This window comes from Ovis canadensis, chromosome 9, assembly GCF_042477335.2.
Source record: "Ovis canadensis isolate MfBH-ARS-UI-01 breed Bighorn chromosome 9, ARS-UI_OviCan_v2, whole genome shotgun sequence".
NCBI lineage: Eukaryota > Metazoa > Chordata > Mammalia > Artiodactyla > Bovidae > Ovis > Ovis canadensis.
Window position 1 is genome coordinate 25765142 of NC_091253.1, and position 20749 is coordinate 25785890.

The following is a 20749-nucleotide window of genomic DNA, read 5'->3' on the forward strand; positions in this document are numbered from 1 at the left end:
CAGGAAGGAACTGCCAGCCCTCGTGAGGACTTGGGAATGGCTGTGTTAGTACTTTATCTGCAAACCTGGGAAAGCGGTTCCCACCCGAGAGATGAAGCTCACACTGCAAAACTAGGGAGAAACTGAAAGCCTGAGTCTCGCTCCGAGGCTATGAGGCTGGACGCCTGCCTGCTGGGCTGTTGACCACAGCTGGAAGAGCCCTGCCCTGGGCAGGAGAGATGGAGGTAGCTGGCACAGGCTCGGCTCAGGGTTGGGGGGGGTGGGGAGGTGACACCGATTCTAGTGAGTGTCAGGCTTTATCAGTTTCAACCAAGTTACGTGTCCTCAAATTCCCTCTGGATGTTCACGCGTGTCCCTTTCACTGTTGTTTATTACCGGCATGGTCAGCGGGCATCTCTGCCTGGTCTGATCGATGCCGGGGCATCTCCGTGTGGCCCCCAAGCTCTGCCTCGGCCGAGACCCCGACCCTGAGCACCTCCCTTCCCTCCGCCCCTGGGGCTCTGCTGCCCAGAGCTCTCCACTGCAGGCCCGGCTGGAGCCCTGGGTCCCCATGTCCTCCCTGCAGTCTCTCAGACTGTGAAACTCCTTTCCTTCACCTTTGTCGTGCTAGAGTGTGACCGAAAAGCGGGAGTTAACCAGAGCCAGACAGGAAACGCAGCCCGTGTAGACAGAGCCGCTGCCTGGGGAGCGCTTCCCCAGGCGCCCGCCCCTGTAATCGGACACTCATGGCAGATACACGGGGCCTCACGCGCAGCTCATGCATTTTAATCGTTTCACTGAAACGAAGAGCCAGGGCAGACGTCTCATGCTGTGGATTTCCCCGTGTGGGGTGGTGGCCAGCGGTGTGGCCCCCGAGTGTCAGGCGCAGCCTCGCCTTGGGCCTGGTGAGCAGAGCGCAGGGGCGCAGGCCACTGGCATCGCGGGAGGTGGGCCCCCACCCCTTGCGGGGGCCCTGCAGCCCCGTCCTCAGGGAGAGCCGGCCAGCACAAGCAGAGCACACTCCCTTAACCCCAAGCTCCAAGGTCAGCATGCAGGGCGGCCCCTGCACGTGGGCTTGGAAGCCCCGAGAGCCGGCTGCTGGGAGGAAGGCTCACTGCGGAGCCTGGCGTGGGGGCCAGGCCAGGCTGCCGCCTTCCCCCGTTGCGGCTCTGGGGCCCGCCATGCTGCAGGCAGAGTGTGGTGAGACCATGGCTGTGGCCTGTGGGGGAGACCGTGCCGAAGGCAAGCAGTCTAGGACCAGGGTCAGACAGAGCGGCACGCTGCCTGACCACCAAGGCAGGCAGCATGGAGGGAGGTGAGGCTGGGCACAAAAGCTCGGTGTCAAACAGGCCGTGAGCGAGGCTCCTGGGCTGCCCCAGGCGCCTGGCCGTCTCCTCTCAGCCCTGGACAGGTCTGCTCTGCACTATGGGAGTTGGGGCTCAGAGAGGGAGGTGACCTGCCCAGGGCTCCATGGCCAGAAAGCATAGAATCAGGGTTTGAGCCTCTCCTTTTCTTCTGGCTGGGCCAGACCGGAGGCTGCCGTGAACTAGGAGAGAGCTAGGTCTTCCCTGCTCTTAGAAACGAGATGTGCGGACCCTGTGGTAACCATGCCAGCAGCAGCTGGTCCAGCGACCTGATCCTCCCACCAGCCTGGAGATGGCGTTACCGTGCAGATTCTTGCAGGGGAGGCAGCCCCTGGTGGCCCCGCCAGCTGTGCTGGCTGCAGCTGTGAGAAAGGGAACCCTGGTCAGCGGGTTCCAAACGTGCTCAAGATCTCTCTCGGTTAAGGTGGTGCGACCTTTCGTATGAATTCCACTTTTAAAGTTCCCGGACGGCCTACTGGTTTCCCTGTTGTCGTGTTTTCAGGAGGCAGACTGCAAAGGCCCTGCTGGCTGCAGCCCGGGGCGTGCCTGAGCTGGCTCCCAAACGTCCATGACTCCCCAGGGCCCTTGGCTGAGAACATCCACTATTTAAAAGTTAATTACACGCTTGCAGTCAAATTGTGTTGACAGGAAGGTAGCACACACGCGTGCCTTCCTGCCTGCTCGTCTGCACTTCACTGTCCTCGGCCCTTGGGCGATCCCGGCGCCTTGTGTCTGAGTTCCTGGTTCATTGACATCATGTAGGTGTTGTGACGTTGGCCGAGGCAGTGGAAGTCCGCTGGCGCCCCCAGGAGTCCCCATGCCCCTGAAAGCCCCACTTGTTAAAACCAAAGCACTGTGAATCGCAGCAAATAGGGTGGTGCCTGGGGTCCCTCCCCAGTTCAGATCATGGACTCTCGGGGCTGGGAGAGACCTTGGCTGCCAGCACGTCCAGGCCTCGTATAGGCACCAGCCTGAGTCGGGCCTGAGTGGCCACCACGAGGCTCGGGGCAAACTTAATGCCCGCACCATGACCTGGGCACCGCGGCCTGGTGCAGCATCTGTGTCAGAGCTGGGATGCGTGGGCCGTGGAGAGCGGCCAGTGCGCCTGTCTGCGGGGAGCCACACTCCTGAGAGCTGCCCGGAGGAGAGGCCCCTGCAGCCGGGCCCCGAGGACCCTAGAGGGGTGCCCACTGGCTTCCCAGAGGCCAGTGTCCAGTCTTGTCCGGCCAGGAGCACCCTGCTGGGCTGTGGAGGCCTCTCCTGGTCCACCAGAGGACCAGTGCCCCTGTGGAGTATTGGGAAACCCCCGTGTGGGGCTGCCAGTCCATTGCTGGAGAACCAGGCCCGGCCTCAGGGCCGACACGAGGGGCTGGAGGAAGTTTATTTTTACCAGAAGGGTTAATTTTGACCGTTCAGAACGTTCTGTTACTTAAGTAATGGTGCCTTCAGTAAGTTTGAATCGTGCCGTTTCCGAGCAGTCACCTCCCTCCGGAACAGCTCCTTCTTTAACCACGGTCCCCCCCGCAGGGAGCACGTCCCCCTGTATGGAGCACGTACACCCAAACTGGACAGAAGTGGCCACGCTACACGGCTCTCCCCTGGCACTGATGGGACTGGCCCTGCGTGGCCTGGGCTCTCGGCCCTGCGCCTTGCACCTTCAGGTGCCTGTCCCAGCGCTTCTACTCTGATGAGGGACGTCTCATTCAGTTCTGGGCTCCCAGGAACCAGCCCGTCGCACCTGGAGACACCAGGGCTTGCTGTCCCAAGGGGGAGGCCCCCGAAGAGGCTCCGGAGCTAGTCTTCCTCCTTCGTTGCCCTCTTTCTCCCTGCCTCCCTGGGGCTCTAGAAGCTTCCTTGCAGCTCTGTGGTCCTGCCTCCAGCTGGAGGAGGTGTTGCCTGCTGCCCGGGGCAGACCCTCCCGGCTTGGGGGTCCCGGCAGGGGGCCCTTTCCCCCGGACCCGGCCTCCAGTCCATGCCCGGGGTCTCGCGTGTGTTGCTCTTTCACACCTGTGCCCCTCCCCGGGCCCACGTGGTGACGGCCCCCCACGGGGCGGGCAGATCCTTCCAAGGTCACCCCAGGCTGCTGAGCAGTTCCCACGGAGAGCTGGTTCTCATGGCTTTGGTGTTATCATGAAGTTTTTGTCTGACAATACAAGCGTATCTTGATGAGGAAGGCTTTGTCTATTGAGAGAAAGAATGAAGTTCCTATTCCCATTTCAGATCTTTTGTTAAACAATTTATAGGCCACTTTCCCGGTACCCTGGCCCCCTCCCCCAAGAAGGACCAGTTTATCAAAAAAGCGGTTGTGTTGAATGGGAGGCCGCGCGTGACTGAGCGTGGCCGCAGTCGCCCGTGACCTCACTCAGCCCTCGGCGAGCCACGACGCCCCCGGCGTTTCCTGTGAACCGGCAGTCTTCCTGGTCCCACCATTGTTGTTCGCTTTTGCCTGGAAGAAAACAAAAATTATTTACTGCGCACCGGTGCTGTGTGTGTTTAGAGCCTTGCTGGGAAATGCCACGTCCGGCTGTCCCAGCGGCAGCCGGGCCGGGGACAGATGGGGGCTGGCCCAGGGCTGTGTTCTCAGGCTCGTCGCTGCCTCAGGGACGTGATGGGACGCGTTCATCTTTGTTGCCCCCGCGTTTAAACGAAGACATGTCCCTGCTGTGGTCAGCGCTGGGGGCACCCTGCCCTCCCCAACCCCTGACTCAGCTGCTGGGGACTCGTACCCCCTCTGAGACTTTCAGGAGAATCGGCGACAAAGCCGGGAGACGGAACGCACAGACGGTCCAGGTGGCCCCCTGGGCTCTGCAGCCTGACCAGCTCCTGGCCCAGCCACCTCTGCACAGAGGCCTCCCTGGGGTTGGCCTGCGGGTGTTTGGGGAAAGGGTCCTGGTGCTCAGCGTTGAGCCAGGGCAGCCGGCACGTGTGCCAACACGCTCTGCCCTCGTGGGGCTTTGGCCAAGCCTGCTGAATGCTGGCCGGCTGGGCTGGCAGGCAGGCGGCCTGGTGACCTGCGAGGGGGGTTTGGGGGAGCCAAAAGGGGGATCCAGGCTGCCATGGGTGGAGGGGGACGGCGGGGAGGAGGCTGACAGTGACAGCCTCGCCAGAGGGGATGCAGGCAGGCTGCCATGGCAGCCGCAGGAGGGCCGCAAGGTGGTGCTGGCGGGGGCGGAGCCACGACTCCGGGGTGGTCTCCCCCGGCCCCTCGGGTCGTGGGCCGGCAGGCCCTGCTCAGGCCCCAGGAACCCGCCGACCAGCCGGGCCGTGCGCACCCACGGCCACTCCTGCGGGGCCCGGGCTCCGGGCAGCCGATGCCGCGTGGCGGCGGTTTCCCTGGGCGAGCAGGACGCGGGTTTGGGGTGAATTGCTGAGCAGCACCCAGCTTGACAAGCTTCCCTAGATTCGCTTTCAGTTGCATGACCCCTTTCAGAAAGGGTTGACAGAACTCCCCAGGTCTTGTCTCTGAAGCCCCACAGCCCCATGCTGTCCCACAGCCCCGCATCTGAGGGGACGGACGCGCCCACATGGAGAACACGGGGCCCCGAGAGCCCTGCTCCCAAAGACTGCCTTGCGCGGACTTCACGCTGAGCACAGCTTGCCACAGAGGCGTTGACCCAGAGTTGTGCACGCGGCAGAAATACCCGTGAGGGACAAAAGGAGGAGAACTGTGGTCAGCTGTCATCAGCAGACCTCTAGGGAATGCTGAAGAAGCTGAAGGCGGTTCTTCAAGCCAAAGGGAAGTGATACCCCATGACCCTGGGATCCCGAGGAGGAAGGAAGAAAGGGGATGGTAAGACGGGCAGGTAAGAAGAAAGACACGTTCGTCTTGGTTCCTTTAGAATGAGCGATTGTTCAGAGCTCCCTGCACACCAGGGTTTATCGAGTCTGCAGACGTAACGTATGTGCCGCTTTAGCAGAGACGGACCTGGGGTGGATGGGCACAGACAGGTGCCAGGGTCTCACCAGAGGGGCGCAGTCTCCACTCGGGCTGAAGGTGAATACAGTAGTCTCTAAAGCTGCTGCTGCTGCTAAGTCCCTTCAATCGTGTCCGACTCTGTGCGACCCCATGGATGGCAGCCCACCAGGCTCACCTGTCCCTGGGATTCTCCAGGCAAGAACACTGGAGTGGGTTGCCATTTCCTAACCCATTGCATGAAAGTGAAAAGTGAAAGTGAAGTCAGTGGTGTCCAACCCTCAGCGACCCCATGGACTGCAGCCCACCAGCCTCCGCTGTCCATGGGATTTTCCAGGCAAGAGTACTGGAGTAGGGTGCCATCGCCTTCTCTGAGTCTCTAGAGCAGCCACTGCCAAATAATGCTGAAACGCTAGTGTGCGGATCACCATGGAATGTGAAGGAGGACTTGAGTCACCAAGAGAAGGCAGGAGCAAGAGGGGCAGAGCCGGCCGGAAGGGCAGAGGAAGCAGGCGGTGGAGCGGCGGGCCCAATCCCCCCACGACAGCTGCTAGCAGCAGGAGGGGCTGAGCACACCCTGGGAGGAGACGCAGGAGACGGGGCCCACCCACCGGCTCCAGAAATACTGTGATGCAGAGGGATGGAGGCTGAAAAGGCAGGGACAGGAAGCCTGAGTCGGCTGGGGCAGTGCCGACCCAGATAAAAGGGACTTCAGGTGGACGGAGCTTTGCCCGAGGGGCAGAGAACCTCTCAGGCTGGGAGGGGCGGCTCCAGAGTGAGCCGCCCGTGTCCCGGGGTCAGAGCCGTGAGACACCCTCTTCCTGCGCTGACACAGACCCGGAAGGCAGACTCCAGACACCACGATCGTGCTGCGTCCAGAGCAGGGGTGGGCAGGCGGTTCCTGTCGGGGCTGCGGGGCGTGTTCCCCTCAGGGTTCTGCCAGGAGCCAGGCACAGAGGCAAGAGTCTGCAGATGTGGAGTCTGGAGCGTCTCCTGGTGCCTGAAGCAGGAAGGCCGGGCCCCCTGGGGAGACGGCGGGCATGTGCACACGTGCCCGTGTGAGTGTGCGTGACTGTCTGTGAGTGTGTGTGCATGCTGCAGCTCTGCACGCAGCCCCGTCACTAGGCTAGTCAGTGTTCAGTAGTAAAGTTGTGACATTTGAAAAAGCCCAGCAAGAGAGACTGTGTCCCCCAGGGAAAGGATGCTCTCCTCTTGTCTCTGAAGGTGACCATGGGCTCCCAGGAGTGGTGCGGGGAGGGAGTCATTCCTGAGAAGCCTGCTCTCCACGCCGCCCGCTTGAGGGTGGGCAGTGTCGGCCCAGCCCTGCCCTCCCCTGTGCCGGACCCTGATAGTGAGCGTCAAGGACCCAGGCCCGCCACATAGACCCCGGCACGTCAGTGGAGCACGCTCAGCAAACTCCCCATTTCCTGAACCAGCAGCTCATCCTGCTGACTTAGAAACAGGAGCACAGTTCACGCTTCCTAAGGTTCTGGAAAGGTCAAGGCCAACACCTCAAATTCTAGGCTGAACGCGTCAATATTTTAATGGGCACGCCTGCAACAGTTCTGAAAGGTGCTTCCCTCCTCTTCTGAAAATGATTTCCTCCTCCTACACAGTTTATTTTCCTTGGTAGTCAGCACGATATTCCGTTCCTCAGTGCCCTCGGAGGTGTAAAACATTCACTGACCCAGTTGCTGGCGGGCCAGAGCACCTTGTATTTTTTTTTAAGTCAGCTCTTCACTGAAGTTGACAAACAGAGGTGCGTGACCCGCATTCTCCAGCCAGGTGAGCTGTCCCCAGGGACCCCCGTCAAGGTCAGAACACACCAGCCTGAAGCCCCCGTCTGTCCCCCCCCCGACAAAGGGCTACCACCCCCCCGGCCCCGCCAGCGGAGGCTGCTTCCCCGCTGTGTCTGTGGCATGAATGGAACCCACAGAGTGTGCAGGATGCGGCCGAGGTGCATCCTGGGCGTAAGTGGGCCAGACCCATCTCTGTCCCAAAGATGGCGGGCCTCGGGGTTGTGTCAGCGGGTGACAGCGTGGAGGGTGGGGCTGGGGAGGGTCCGTGCTTATACGTAGACAACCAGGCAGCCCTGGGTTTAAATGCTGGGGCTCCTGCTTTCGTGCCCTGTCAACGCAGGGCAGATCACCTGACCTCTCTGAGCTTCAGTTTGCCCGTCGGTGAAACGGGCATGGTCATCTCTGCCTCTGGGTGGGTGGGATTAGGTACCAGACCCGGCCCCCTGGCTCCAGCTGGACATGCATGGAGGTGTCCCCTCTCATCGCTCTCAGTAGCCACTTGGAAGCCCACTGCTGGGGCCGTTTAGCGCATCAGTGGCGCAGGGTCCCTCTGTAGGGCCCTGGTGATAGATTTTGGTCAGTGAGGCCCAGGGTCCCAGGATCACAGGTCCTCTACTCTCTGAAGCTGTAGCCCCCTGCCGTATGCCGTGTTCTGGGCTGATATGGGCCCAGTCCCTGAGGGTGGAATTGAGCAGTGCCCCTGAAACCCCAGGCCCCGATCAGCGCCAGTGGAGTGAGAGGGCCTCACCCTCATGCCATCACCCCCATGGGTGCCAGCTGCAGGTCCTGACACTGCATTCTCCACATGTGCACGGCAGCCCGGGCCCACTGGGTCTGGGTGCTGCTCTGAAGGCTCTGTGCACCCCCGGGGCCGGCTACATGGGGCTGACACCATGTTCTCCACGCGTGCACGGCAGCCCGGGCCCGCTGGGTCTGGGTGCTGCTCTGAAGGCTCTGTGCACCCCTGGGGCTGGCTGCCGTGGGGCTGACACCATGTTCTCCACGCGTGCAAGGCGGCCTGGGCCCGCTGGGTCTGGGTGCTGCTCTGAAGGCTCTGTGCACCCCCAGGCCCGGCTCCACAGCCCGGGTCTGGCCTTGGGCCACTGGATGCTTCCCAGGTGGGCTTTGGTTGGTTTCAGACACTGGGCCTCGTGGGGGACGCGTGCCCGAGGGGTCTCCAGCTGGCGGGTGTGTGCGCAGGGCGCGTGCTGCCAGCCACCCACCTGCCCGAGGGTGATGGCCGTGTGTGTTGCAGGCCTCCCGGAGCAGTACTACAGCCTCACCTGGTTCCTGAGCCCCATCCTCGGCCTCATCTTCACGCCTCTCATTGGCTCCGCGAGTGACCGCTGCACCCTGAGCTGGGGCCGCCGGCGGCCTTTCATCCTGGCGCTCTGCGTGGGCGTGCTCTTTGGAGTGGCGCTGTTCCTCAACGGCTCTGCCATCGGTGAGTGTCCTGCCCCGGGGTCTGGGGGCATGGAGCCGGGCTTCACCAGGCGAGCAGGTATGAGGAGCCCAGACCGCCGATCCTGGCCGGGGCCGCTGGCGGGCGTCCTTGGCCCTGGGCGGTGGCCAGGCTGCGGGCCCCGCGTGGGAGTGCCATGGGAACCTGTTCTCAGGCAGCGCTTCCTGTTGTGACCCGTTTGTTTTTAATGCGTATCTGACACCACGTCCTGTTTCCAGCATTATTTCAGAAATTATCTTTTCTTTTTTTTTTTCCTCCTTTTCTCAGACTTGGTATTGAAAATGTCCAGACCTAGTTTGCTACTTGTTTTTTTGGTTCATGTACTCAGGGTTTGTTTTGTTTCTTTCTGTTGTTTGTTTTCAGTTAAAGCAGCTATTTGTGGGAAAATACTTTTGCCTTGAGAGAACCGATCAGGAATGTGAAAAAGCAAAAGTCTTGTTTTCTGGTGACAGCTAAGGCAGAAGCTTAACCTGTGTCCTGACACAGGTGAACTTGCCCGCGTCCACATCGGTCCTCGGGCAATCACAGATGCTGGGAGGCTCAGGAAGGGAGGTAGCCGAAGAGGTCCGTGTGCAACAGAGCCTCGCTCAGCTCCTCCAGGGCCCGAGCATGCTGGCAGGGTGGGCGCAGTCCCAGGCTTGGAGGGGGTGCAAGAGGGGCCTCCCTGAGCTGTGCACCATGCCCCGCCCCAAGCTGGCTGTCCCTGGGTCAGGAGTCCACAGGCTGCTACCCTCCAGGCACCTGCAGGCTCGGTTCAGAAGGAACACTGGTCTTCGCAGGGACCTGTCTGTGGGGGTGGCCCCAGCCGACTGTGGCCCACACACAGAAGTTGGAGCTCCTGCCCCACACCCGGGTGCCATGCCTGTCACTGTACCTGCGTCTCTCCTGGTCAGAAGCCCCTTTCCCGGCCCTCATGTGGGGCAGGGCTGTCTGGGAACCCCCACTTGCAGAGTTGGGGGGGTCCCAGGCCCCACAGCACCTCTGTGCCAAGAGTGCTGCTCATCCAGTACAACCAGCAGCAGCTCAGCTGCTGGGGTCCAGCCCTGGGTGATTCGAAGGTGGGGACGGAGTCAGTGTCCTTGGAAAAATACATATTTAATTACAGATATATAGAGAGATTAGAAATGGATAGTGTAGTAGGAAAATTAGTGGAGAAAAGAGGCTGAATAACTTGGTTTATATGGAATAGCATCCATGCTCCAGATGGGAATTCAGCCAGAGAAACGGGGAGCAAGAAAGAAGCGACATGGGGGAATCAGTCTTTCCGGAAACTGATCCGATTTCTTTATTTTTGGGTTTGCTTATATACCTTTTGTTGCACATAGGGATGAATACAGAGTCACGTGGGGGTCAACAGTCCTGACCTTTATCAAAATCAGGTGCTTCACATAAATGTATAAAAAAAAAGGTCTTAGGGGTTTTACATCATCTTCTGGCCATGAGACCTGCTGACATTTTACGACCCTTTCTTTCTGATAACCAAAAAACTTATTTTTTCCAAGTGTGTTTTTTCTTAAGCCAGGCACCACCCTCCAAATAACATTGCATTCCTGTAGGGTGAGGGTATAGTGAGTTACAATCAAGAAAGGAATTTATTTAACCCAAGGTTAACATGATTAATCTTAAAGGTTAATACTTATTTTTCCTATATGCTTAAAGGTTAATACTTATTTCTCCTATATGTTAGTTATATTCATTATAAGGGCAGGGAATATGGAGATTTAGCAGCAAACATCAGCCCAACAAATGAAAATCCTTTCCCCAATGTTCGCCTTAAGATCTATTTAGTCTTAAGATAGTGATAAAGTTACATTTTTACATAGCAAGGGCACAGTGATTTATAACAAAGTACAGTGATCTATTACAAAAGAGAAAATTCATTAACTCAAAAAGTCTAGTATTGCTAATCTTAAAAACTACTATATTTCCTTTTCTATATTCCAAATACATTGATTAATATATTCCCAGGTGCCTATCGACTCAACAATGAGAAAAGCCCTATGCTAATTAAGACTGTCAAAATACTCCAAAACTCTGTGCTGTTTATGGTTGAGAGGTAGTAAACAATCATGTTCAGGAGTATGGCAGGAGTATGGATAATCCTGTCACACAAGCTAGTCTGTCAGCAGAGAGGTTTGACCTGAGACACCCTTGTCACACCCAGGGCAGAGAATTAGCAGTAATTATTGACACAACAAATGAAAAACCCTTCACCAATATAATTCCTAACCAACCCACTATACTGACAATTTCCCAAAAGAATTTGCCTTTAGTAAGTCTAAAACATCTCATGCCTCTCAGGTTGGGAGGCTGTAAACAATCACATGTGGCCAGATGAACCTATACAGGCGGGCTAGATAACCTTCAGAGGAGTCTGTAAGCTAAAACAGTCTTGTCATGCCCAGGAATTTTTATTGGCTTGGAGCTGCACATTAACTCCTTCTCCGAGAGAAATGGTGATGGGGGAGAGCCCCCCGTAAAGTCAGAGGTGTAGGTGAGAGCATAAAACAGACTCTGGTTTTGGGGGTAGATGCTCGGGAACAGGGGGTTTCCTGAGGCTTGATCACGCCTTTGCGTATGCCAAGCCTCCTTCCTCATGACCTTTGCCATGGGCAGAGTTCCTCACGCTGGCCCCCAGCACTCAGCCTTCAGGGAGCAGGCTGGTCTCCGGGTTCAGGGGCAGACTCACCTGAGGCAGGTGTGAGATTACGGCTCATAACCCGCTTCAAAGCAGCGGGAGAGACGAAGCCTGCCTCCCGAGTGGCAAGGCTGCACCCAGGAGCGCAGAGCCCCCCAAGGCGGCCATGGGGGGCCTGAGCCGCTGCTCCTCTGTCCCCTGGCAGGCCTGGCCCTTGGCGATGTCCCCTCCCGGCAGCCCATCGGCATCGTCCTCACTGTGCTGGGGGTGGTGGTCCTGGATTTCAGCGCTGATGCCACAGAGGGGCCCATCCGTGCGTACCTGCTGGACGTGGTGGACAGCGAGGAGCAGGACATGGCCCTCAACATCCACGCCTTCTCTGCTGGTGAGCAGGCCCTGCCCCGGCTCTGAGCCTCACTCCTGGATCGTTGGGTCCAGGGGAGGCTGCTTCATGGCCTCCGAGCAGCTTCATGTAGACCCCGATGGGTGAGGTAGCAAGCAGGGACTCGGCAGGGCCGAGTGACTGGTCTGAGGTGTGGGGCGTGCGAGGTTGCTGGCCCGAGGCCAGGGCCCTGTGCTGGCTGCCCCCTCCATTTGGGCAGCTTTCCCATCCGATGGGAACGTGGGCTCCTGAGCTTCGGGGATGGTGCTCAGTGGGGAGAGAATCCCGGGCGGGACCAGTTTCCCTCCTAATTCAGGAAGCAGGAAGCTGTCAGGTCGGGATCCCAAACCTGGGCTCAGCTGTCGTGCTTTATCCCTGCTCTTCCCGTTCTCTCTCTGAGTGACCCGGGAACCCCCCTTGGTGGGGGGAGTTGTGAACACCTGTCTGAGCTCTCCGCCCCGTGACCCATGCCCCTGCTCTGCTCACATCTGCGCCATCCCCTCCCGTCCCCAGGCCTCGGCGGGGCCATCGGCTACGTGCTGGGTGGGCTGGACTGGACCCAGACCTTCCTGGGCTCCTGGTTCCGGACACAGAACCAGGTGCTGTTCTTCTTCGCGGCCATCATCTTCACGGTGTCTGTGGCCCTGCACCTGTCCAGCATTGAGGAGGAGCAGTACAGCCCCCAGCAGGAGCGTGGCGGGGACCCGGCTGGCACACCAGCCCCCGGCCCCCGCACCTGCATGCTGGACGGCGGTGCCCTGTTCCCGGACGAGGTGCAGTCAGAGCATGAGCTGGCCCTGGACTTCCTGGACGAGGGCCTGGTGCGGAGCAAGAGCGATTCGGTGTTGCACGTGCCTGAGGCTGCACTGGGCCTGGAGCCCGAGCTCTTCCTGCAGGACGTCGAGCCCTCCATCTTCCACGACGTCTCCTGCCCTGGCACCCCCCGCAGCACCGGCCAGGAGCACGCCCCCACCCGGCCACCCCGCCGGCCCCTGCCACTCCGCGCACCCACCAGCGAGGATGAGACCCTGCTGGAGGAGCCCCTGAGCACAACCAGGCTCCCGAACGGGGACAGCGCGGGGCTACAGGACGGCCCGGGCACCTGCATCTACAGCCGGGCCGCCCTGAAGGCCCCCACCACAGCAGGCCCCGCCCGCCGGCGCCGGCACGTGTTCCGCCGGCAAGCCTCCAGCACCTTCTCCTACTACGGCAAGATCGGCTCCCACCACTACCGCCACCGGCGCGCCAACGCCGTGGTGCTCATCAAGCCCTCGCGCAGCATGAGTGACCTCTACGACCTGCAGGCGCGGCCGCGGCAGCACCGCCGCCGCCACCAGAGCGGGGCCACCACGTCCAGCGGGGACTCGGAGAGCGAGGAGGGCGAGGGCGAGACCACCGTGCGGCTGCTCTGGCTGTCCATGCTGAAGATGCCCCCCGAGCTGGTGCGCCTCTGCCTCTGCCACCTGCTCACCTGGTTCTCCGTCATCGCCGAGGCCGTGTTCTACACCGACTTCATGGGCCAGGTCATCTTCGAGGGGGACCCCAAGGTGAGCGCCCGGGCCCCCCTGCCCTGTGGGAGGGAGCCTGGGTGACAGCCAGCCCGGATGCGCCCCTGTTGGGAACGTGGTCAGGGGTCCTCGTGTATGAACGCGAGAGGACATCCGGGCCTGGGTCTGTGGTGAGCACACCCCACCTCGCCCCCGGCTTTGGAAGTGCGGGAACACCGGGAGCTGGAGGCAGGCGGGCCAGCTCTCTCATTGCACAGGTGGCCGCAGAACCTGCAGGCTGAAGCAGCTTTCTGTTGTTGCTTGTGTCCAGGCCACGTGGGCGTGGCTTCTAGGCCCCAGGGCGTCCACGGGTTCACACCTGTGCTCCTGGCCCAGAGTGGCACCAGGAGGTCCAAGGTGGTCACGGCTCAGGCCTCCCTGCCCCACGCGGCCCACCAGGCCGAGGCTGCTCCATGCAGCCCCTGGGCTCAGGGAGGCCAGAGGCGGGAGCAGCAGGCATCCTGGGCCCAGATAGCAGAGTAGGGCTGGGGGAGGGTGCAGAGGGTCCACCACGGGCAGCGGCCTGGGCCGTGACTGCTGCTCCCTTTGCTGCCGCGGTTGAGATGCAGTAGTGATTTCGGGGTAAACGACCCCTCCCCTGGAGGCGCAGCACGCCGGCCCCACCCCCCGAACCCTCATCTTGTGTCTGGAACAGGCTCCATCCAACTCAACGGCGTGGCAGGCCTACAGCGCGGGTGTGAAGATGGGCTGCTGGGGCCTAGTCATCTACGCAGCCACTGGTGCCACCTGCTCAGGTAAGCGGCCCCCAGCCAGGTGAGCTGAGCACCTGGACTCGCTCTGTGACCCGAAAGACCGACAGGCGTCCTGCTCCATGGGCCGCAGGCCCTGCCTTGACGGGGCTGGCCCTCAGGGACAGCAGCAGCGTCACCGTTGATTGTTGCCTGGAGGCGGAGCTGCTCGCGCCGCTGCTGCGAGCCCTCAGCTGTCCTCCACGCGGCCGCCTGCCAGCTCCTAGGGAGGGCCTGCCAGGGCTCAGGGCGATGGCACGCTGCAGGAGCTGTGCTCTGAGCCTGAAGGGCAGGCGTCCCAGGTTCTGGCTGAGCACACGCAGTGTGTCTGGGGTCTGCTGGAGGTCGGGGTGGCTGGAAGAGACAAGCGGCCTTCCCTGGGGTCCACTGTGCCCTGGAGAACAGAGGGTGGCAGTGACAGGCTTCAGGCTCAGGAGCGGGGCGCAGGCACGCCTTCTGGGAACGGGGCAGAGCCGCGGTTACGGGCCTCTGGCTGATCCTGCCCTGGACCCTGCTCAGTCTCTACCTGAGGATGATGGGATAACAGCCAGTGGCCACGGACAGCCAGCCTGACGGTCACAGTGCTATCTGCTTTACTACAGGACCTCTCAGGAGGGCTGGGTCAGAAAGCCTGACCCAGAGGGGTCGGGACTCGCGAGGAAAACCAGCCACAACTCAGTCCCCGAGGCGGGGCAGGGCCCACGGCCAGAGAGGGCACCGGGTGGGCCTAGACTGGCGGAAGGGTCGGAAGGCCTGGCTCTCCAAGGTGGGGAGTCCCCACGGGGCTGCAGGATGGAACCAGGTTATAGGTCTGGAACCACACGGGTCGGCCTCCTTTTGAGGTGTGGAGCCCCTGGTGGTGGGTTGGGGCACGGTGAGCTGGGGGCCCACCCAGGGGCTGTGCGTGGTGGCTGGGGAGTGAGAGACGAGGGGCGTCTCACCCCGGTTCCCGAGCCAGGCTGAGTGCAGTGGAGGCAGGGGAGCGAGCAGGCCGTGTGCCTCCCGGTCACCAGGCGGCCCCTCTCTGCAGCCCTGCTACAGAAGTACCTGGACAACTACGACCTGAGCGTCAGGGTCATCTACGTGCTGGGCACGCTGGGCTTCTCCGTCGGCACGGCCGTGATGGCCATGTTCGCCAACGTCTACGTGGCCATGATCATGATCAGCACCATGGGCGTCGTCTCCATGAGCATCTCCTACTGCCCCTACGCCCTGCTCGGGCAGTACCACGACATCAGAGAGGTGGGCGGGCGGGCGCCGGAGGGCAGGCCCAGGCCACGAGGCCGCCGGCTGTGGGCGGCTCTGCGGCTCTCACCGGCGCTTTCTGCGTGGAGCATTCTTGCCCACGTCTTCCCTTGCACTCACGCCCTCGCCTGTGGTCTGCCTGGGACAGAGAGAGTGCGTGTGTGTGTGGTCTAAGGTCGATCGGAGCTTTACGCTCCCCCAAGTAAGGATGGTCACGTGACCAGTGTCCTGTCCCCCTCCCCCCACGCTGCCGAGCATGGACGTGGGTGGGGGTCTGGCTGGGGGTGTCTGTGTTCCCGTCCATGGCTCGCTCTGCCCGCTCACAGTGGCTGCACCGCCTTAGGTAGTTGCACAGGAAGAGCTGAATGGAGCCTGGCGGTGTTAAGTTCTCCAGCTTGGTTTTTCAACATTGTTAGTTGGTTACCTCGACCATTTCCTTTTCATTTAAATGTTAGGATCAGCTTCTGGACTTTCTTTTAATTGGAAACACATTGATTATATGGATCAATTTGGAGAGAGTTAGAACTTTGTAGTATTGAGCCTGTATAATATTCCCTAAATATGGCATATTGTATTAACTGTCGTAGCGTATTTATAGCTTCTCCCAGGCTTTCTGCACACACAGTCACATCCTCCATGGGTAATGAGTTTCATTTCTTCCTTTCTAATTCTTAAGGGCTTTATTTATTTTCCTTGCCTTCCTGCAGTGGCTGGAACCCCCAGTACTGTGTTCAGTGTAAGTCGGGGGGACAGAGAGCCAGGCAAGCGAGAGTGTAGCCGCTGGGAGGAGGCCGCTCTGCCCCAGACCCTGGGGATGCCGTGCGTGGCTTGCCCTGGGCCCTGCCCTCATGCCCTGCCCGCCTCTCTTGCAGTATGTGCATCACAGCCCCGGGACCTCCAGGCGTGGCTTCGGCATCGACTGCGCCATCCTCTCCTGCCAGGTCTACATCTCCCAGATCCTGGTGGCCTCCGCCCTGGGCAGCGTGGTCGACGCGGTGGGGACCGTGCGTGTCATCCCCATGGTCGCCTCCGTGGGCTCTTTCCTGGGCTTCCTGACGGCCGCCTTCCTGGTCATCTACCCAGAGGTGTCCGAAGAGGCCAAGGAAGAGCAGAAGGGCCTGTCTTCCCAGCCGCTGGGCGAAGGCGCGAGCGGCAGCGCCGAGAAGCCCACCGTGCTGAAGCTGTCCCGGAAGGAGGGCCCGCAGGGGCTCATCGAGACCGAGTCGATGGTCTGAGCCGCGCCGCGCACACATTCCAGGGCGGCAGGGAGGTGGGGGTGGCACCCGGCAGGCCGGCTGCCGAGGCCTTGGCGGCCGCGCGCACCAGAGCCCTTCACCGACCCTGGTGGAGGCTTAGTAGCTGTAGGGTAGGTTTGCGCCAGTAGGTGAAAACACCTCATTAATTACTTTTTCCATAATTAAAATGAATCATTTTTTTAATCGAAAAACGATCTTTTAATTTCAGCTGTCTCTTTTGTTCTGCAGGTATATTATTCTGCACGTTTTAAAATTATAAACCAGATTTACCATATAGAGAAGCAATTTAGAAAAAAATAAGATTTTTCCATTTCTAAAGTTATAATTGAAAGCAAAAAAGTATCTGATGTATTTTGCTATATCTTATCTGAATTCTTCAGATAACGGTTGTGTAGTCAGTGACTAAAACACTTTTTATCACATTTTTTCCCTGTGGATGCCTACAGGTATTTGGACGTTCTGTCAGATCTCGTCACATTTTGTTGGTGCTGCAGCTATTGGAGAGTATTTTTCTCTATGATTATTTTAGAAAAAAAAATTTTTGTCTTTATTTTCCAAAACTGTGGTTTTCTTGAAGAACACACCTCCTGCTTTCCTGTTTGACACGTTGTACCCGGGCGGCGGGCCGCAGTAGCTGTGACACCAAAGCTGGGAGGAGGCTGGGCCCCCGGGACACTGGTGGGGAGGCCCACCGGGCTGGGCCAGACCACCCCCCAGGGGCAGCCCTGGAGCTGGCGGAGCCGTCCCTGCACCGCCCGCATCTGTGCCCACACCCTGCCTGTCGTCTGGTCCGGAGCTCCGGGCGACGCTGTGACTCTTTCATTGCACTTTGTTTTTGAACCATCTGTGGGGGGACCCTGGGGGCAGAGCTCCTGGCGTGGCATGCCACCCGTGCCCGCCGCCAGGCCCACACACCAGACACTCCACGCCCGTCTGACCTCTGCGCCTGCTCACCCCCGCCGGCCACTGGAGTCAGGACCGCCCCGCCGTGAAGAAAGCGAGTCTTGGACAGGGGGACGGTCCGCCCCACAGGTCAGCTCAGCACGGCATTTCTGGTTTCAGCGCAGAACCAAACTTGCACCCCGGGGAAGCACGGTCGTCACATGCTGCAGCTGTTTGGAAATGCTTTTCAAACCACAATCTCTTTCTAAGTAAGCAGTTTCTGCTTCTCTTCTTTGGGACGGTCAGTCTAAGTCCGCTGATCTCAGGAGAAAGAGGGAGCTCTCCCACACATCACCCGGATAAAGTGAGAGGACTCTAACTCTTCGCTGCCTCAAGTCAATATGTTTTTAAATAAAGTACTTTAAAACGCATGAGAGTCATGCTGCAATATGATCATTCTAAAGCAAATATATATACATAGATATATATTTTAAGATGAAACTACGCAGTTTTTAAATAAACTACTTGAATTTCCTGTGTGTTGAGAGGAACAGCCGTGCTTCGTGTACTTGACCGGCCTCTGGTCCCATCCTGTCTCTCCGTCACTGGCGGCACTTTGCAGGTTGCAATTTGTCCCTGAGGAGCAGCAGTCCCTGTCCGTTTTGGATGCAGCCGCAAGCCACGTGTCCTCCCCTGGAAGCCCAGGGTCACGGAGAACCGACTGGGAAATGGGAGTGTTTTTGACGTGCATCACAGCTGGAGAAGGGCCTTGGGGATCCTGTGCCCAGACGGGCAAGTCCTTCACACTCCTGAGCCCCACATTCGGTCTGTGTTCGTCCCCTCGCCCCCCCGGCGGGTACCCAGCAGGTCACTTTGATGCCGTTCGACAGCCTTCGTGGCTTTAGGATGGAAAGTCCTCCTTCTGTGATTCTAGATCGCAGCCTCTGTTTAGCTGCTCTGCTGCTCGAGGGGGTCTCCTGACAGAAAACGGGGGAGGGCAGTGAGCTGAAAATGTAGGGGTGTGGGGGAGAGCCCGAGTCAAGCTCTGCGATGAACCGGCCGGAAGGGCCGCACATCCTGGGCCCACCCTGTCCACAGCCCGGCCGGGGCTTGCTGTGTAGGAGCAAGCGGGGCCCCGGGGGTGCCAGCCTTAAACCTGGTCTGAAACAGCGAAGACACGGAAGGACGAGAACAACCCTGGAACGCGCTCGCTCGGGGCAGAGGCCCGCTGGGGAGGGGCGTCTGTCAGCGGCTGATGCAGAGAAGTGAGTGCGTGTGTGGCCGTCTCGAGTCCTGCAGGCCGCCAAGCCTTCTGCCTGTGTGTGACTGGAGTGTGTCTTACCGTGTAGATCTGGGAGGGCGGGTGCCTCGCGGCCCGGGTCAGGAGACAGCAGTTGTGGAGCCAGCCTCCACCTCTCGACTGGCGATGAGCTCTGTGGGAGGGTGTTGTGGAGTGAGTGCTTTTGCCTCAGCCCCATCCCTGCAGCGAGGTTATTTCCAGGTTGCACTGATCTGAGGCTCTGGCGTCACCTGGTGTCTTAAGCGGAGCAGGCTGTCCACGCGGTAGTGGCCGGCCGTGGCTGGGGGCTGTGGTTGGTTCCTAACGCTGTGCCTCAGATAGTTGTGGGGGCCGCCGGCAGGCTGCTCCGGGAAGTGTGGCTTTGGCCCCTCATTGAAAGGTCCTCTGTCCGGTCTCTGGCCAAGGTGACCAGTGGGTGGTGCCACCCACAGGTGGGCTGGCCAGGTAGCCGATGCTGGAGTCGAGCCTGGAGTTGGCCTCGTGGGCCCTGGGGGTCATGGGCACCAGTCAGGGCTGGGTTCTGTGAACAGAGAGCTTGGTAGGGATTTGGCTGGTTGCCAGGTCATATCGATGGACTACCCAGATAGGGTGGCATGGATTTGGCGTCTTTGGTTCCATAAAAAGTCAGCTTGGTGAAGACAGGCAGCACCCTGTCCCCCTTTTGCCAGCAGTCAGCGTTGGCGATGTTTCTGGGTGGGTGGAGGGCTGGCAGTGGGGTGTCCCTGCTGCTCCCCACTGTCCCTTGTGGGGGGCAGGCAATGGCTGGGCCCTAAGAAGGTCATTGGCTCCAAGTAGTCCTCAGGTGTGTTTATTAAAGGCATGAGCGTGTGGGGAGGTAGCTCTCTGCCCCCCCAGAACCCTAGAGTCGATCCTCTGAAGGGGCTGCCTGTGTGGTGTGTCTGAAGAACACTCTAGAAGGTCCCAGCCGTTCCCTCCTGTGGCCAAGGGTGTGGGCTGCTAGCGCCAGAGACAGCTACTCAGAGCGAGTCTGTCAAACACCACATTCATTGGACACACAGCACCTTGAGCTGTTGGCTCACACCTGAGTCTCCGTCTCCGTTTGGCCACCCCCGCCCCGAGCACAGGCGAGGACCCTCCAGGAATGTTGCTACCAGTGACAGACGCGCGAGTGTTCACGCTCCATCCTGCAAGCGGCTGCTTCTCAGACTCCCCATCGGTCTTCTGCCTGCTCCCCGGCCTGGGGGCTCAGGCTGGCCTGACGGGGCTGCTGGGGGCCCACTTCCTGAGCGCGGCTGCCCAGGGAGTGGTGTCCGCTCAGTGCGGCCCTCAAGCACGCAGCACGTCGGGGCCTCCGTCACTACCTCCTGGTGGGGAGCCGGCCCCTGCCATCCTGGCCCCTCGCCCAGCCTGTCCCTGGGCGTGGCCGCCTCTGCTGGGCCCTCCCCCAGGCGACCAGGGGCACGGCTCTGTGTGCTGTGGACCAGGACTGTGTCTCGGTGGCAGAATGACCTGATGATTGGAAATGCCTCGTTACCAGAGGAACTCCCCAGGCGTCTCGGAACAGGACTTAATTGGTTCCATTGTGAACTGGCCACAGGACAACATTTTTTTATCAACTTATTAAGTTGGAGCACTATAATAGCTCTTGCTGATTTTAGCAGTGATATAAGTGTGTGTTAAACACATAACATTTTATGAGGAAAAGGGATTATAAAGAGTACTATCGCACGTCACTGAATTTTGTGTCAGGTGGGCACAAGCAGCCTGGTGTTTGTGTGTCTCAGCGCCGAGCCCCCGGTCTCGCGGCTGCTCCCGGGGGCTGTGGCTGATGGCACTGTCTGCCCCCCCTGCCCCCCGACATGCACAAGGTCCTATCTGTAACGTGCTCACCTCCCGGTGTAGACCGGGCTCCCCCTACGTCTGTTTCGCTCTGTTACTCTGTGGTTGAAGCTTAATAAACCTTTCCCTGCCAGATGCCAGTGTGGGTGTCTCTGCTGTGTCCCCAGAGCGCCTTCCTTCGCCCCTGCCTCCCTGGAGCCTGAGGGCCCAGTGCGGGGAGGGCCTGCCAGTGGGTGTGGGCTCCTGGGGTGGTGCTCAGAGGCCCTCCCAGCTCCCAACCTGGGCCCCATGTCTGAGCCCCCAACACCCTCGGGGCCCCTGCCTCACCTGGCTCAGGTGTGGGCTCAGGCTGAGCCAGCAGGGGATGAGGCCCACCTGGCATCTGGTGACCTGGCACAGCCCTTTCAGGCCAGACCCCGGGCTGGGCAAACGT

At 60.0% G+C, this 20749-nt stretch overlaps 1 protein-coding gene and 1 long non-coding RNA gene across 5 annotated transcripts in view; one reads left to right on the plus strand and one right to left on the minus strand.

Annotated features, from left to right (window-relative positions):
* SLC45A4 (solute carrier family 45 member 4) overlaps positions 1–20451 on the plus strand; it is a 68585-nt gene extending 48134 nt beyond the window's left edge. Inside the window, exons 3-9 of one of the 4 annotated variants that reach the window (XM_069600867.1) lie at positions 8311–8499; positions 11361–11540; positions 12051–13084; positions 13740–13839; positions 14864–15075; positions 15951–16307; positions 16781–20451. In XM_069600867.1, coding sequence (XP_069456968.1) covers positions 8311–8499; positions 11361–11540; positions 12051–13084; positions 13740–13839; positions 14864–15075; positions 15951–16307; positions 16781–16909 — 2201 coding nt within the window. In that variant the 3' untranslated portion in view covers positions 16910–20451. Of the gene's footprint in view, positions 1–8310; positions 8500–11360; positions 11541–12050; positions 13085–13739; positions 13840–14863; positions 15076–15950; positions 16526–16780 lie in introns of those variants that run through there. The other 3 variants (XM_069600869.1, XM_069600870.1, XM_069600868.1) reach the window with 3 other exon arrangements.
* Positions 3567–8714, minus strand: LOC138446137 (uncharacterized). The gene is made up of 2 exons (XR_011259141.1): positions 8339–8714; positions 3567–3789 (listed from the first exon to the last, which is right to left on the minus strand). It is a non-coding gene; the product is annotated as an uncharacterized lncRNA (long non-coding RNA).
* Positions 20452–20749: the final 298 nt, after the last annotated feature.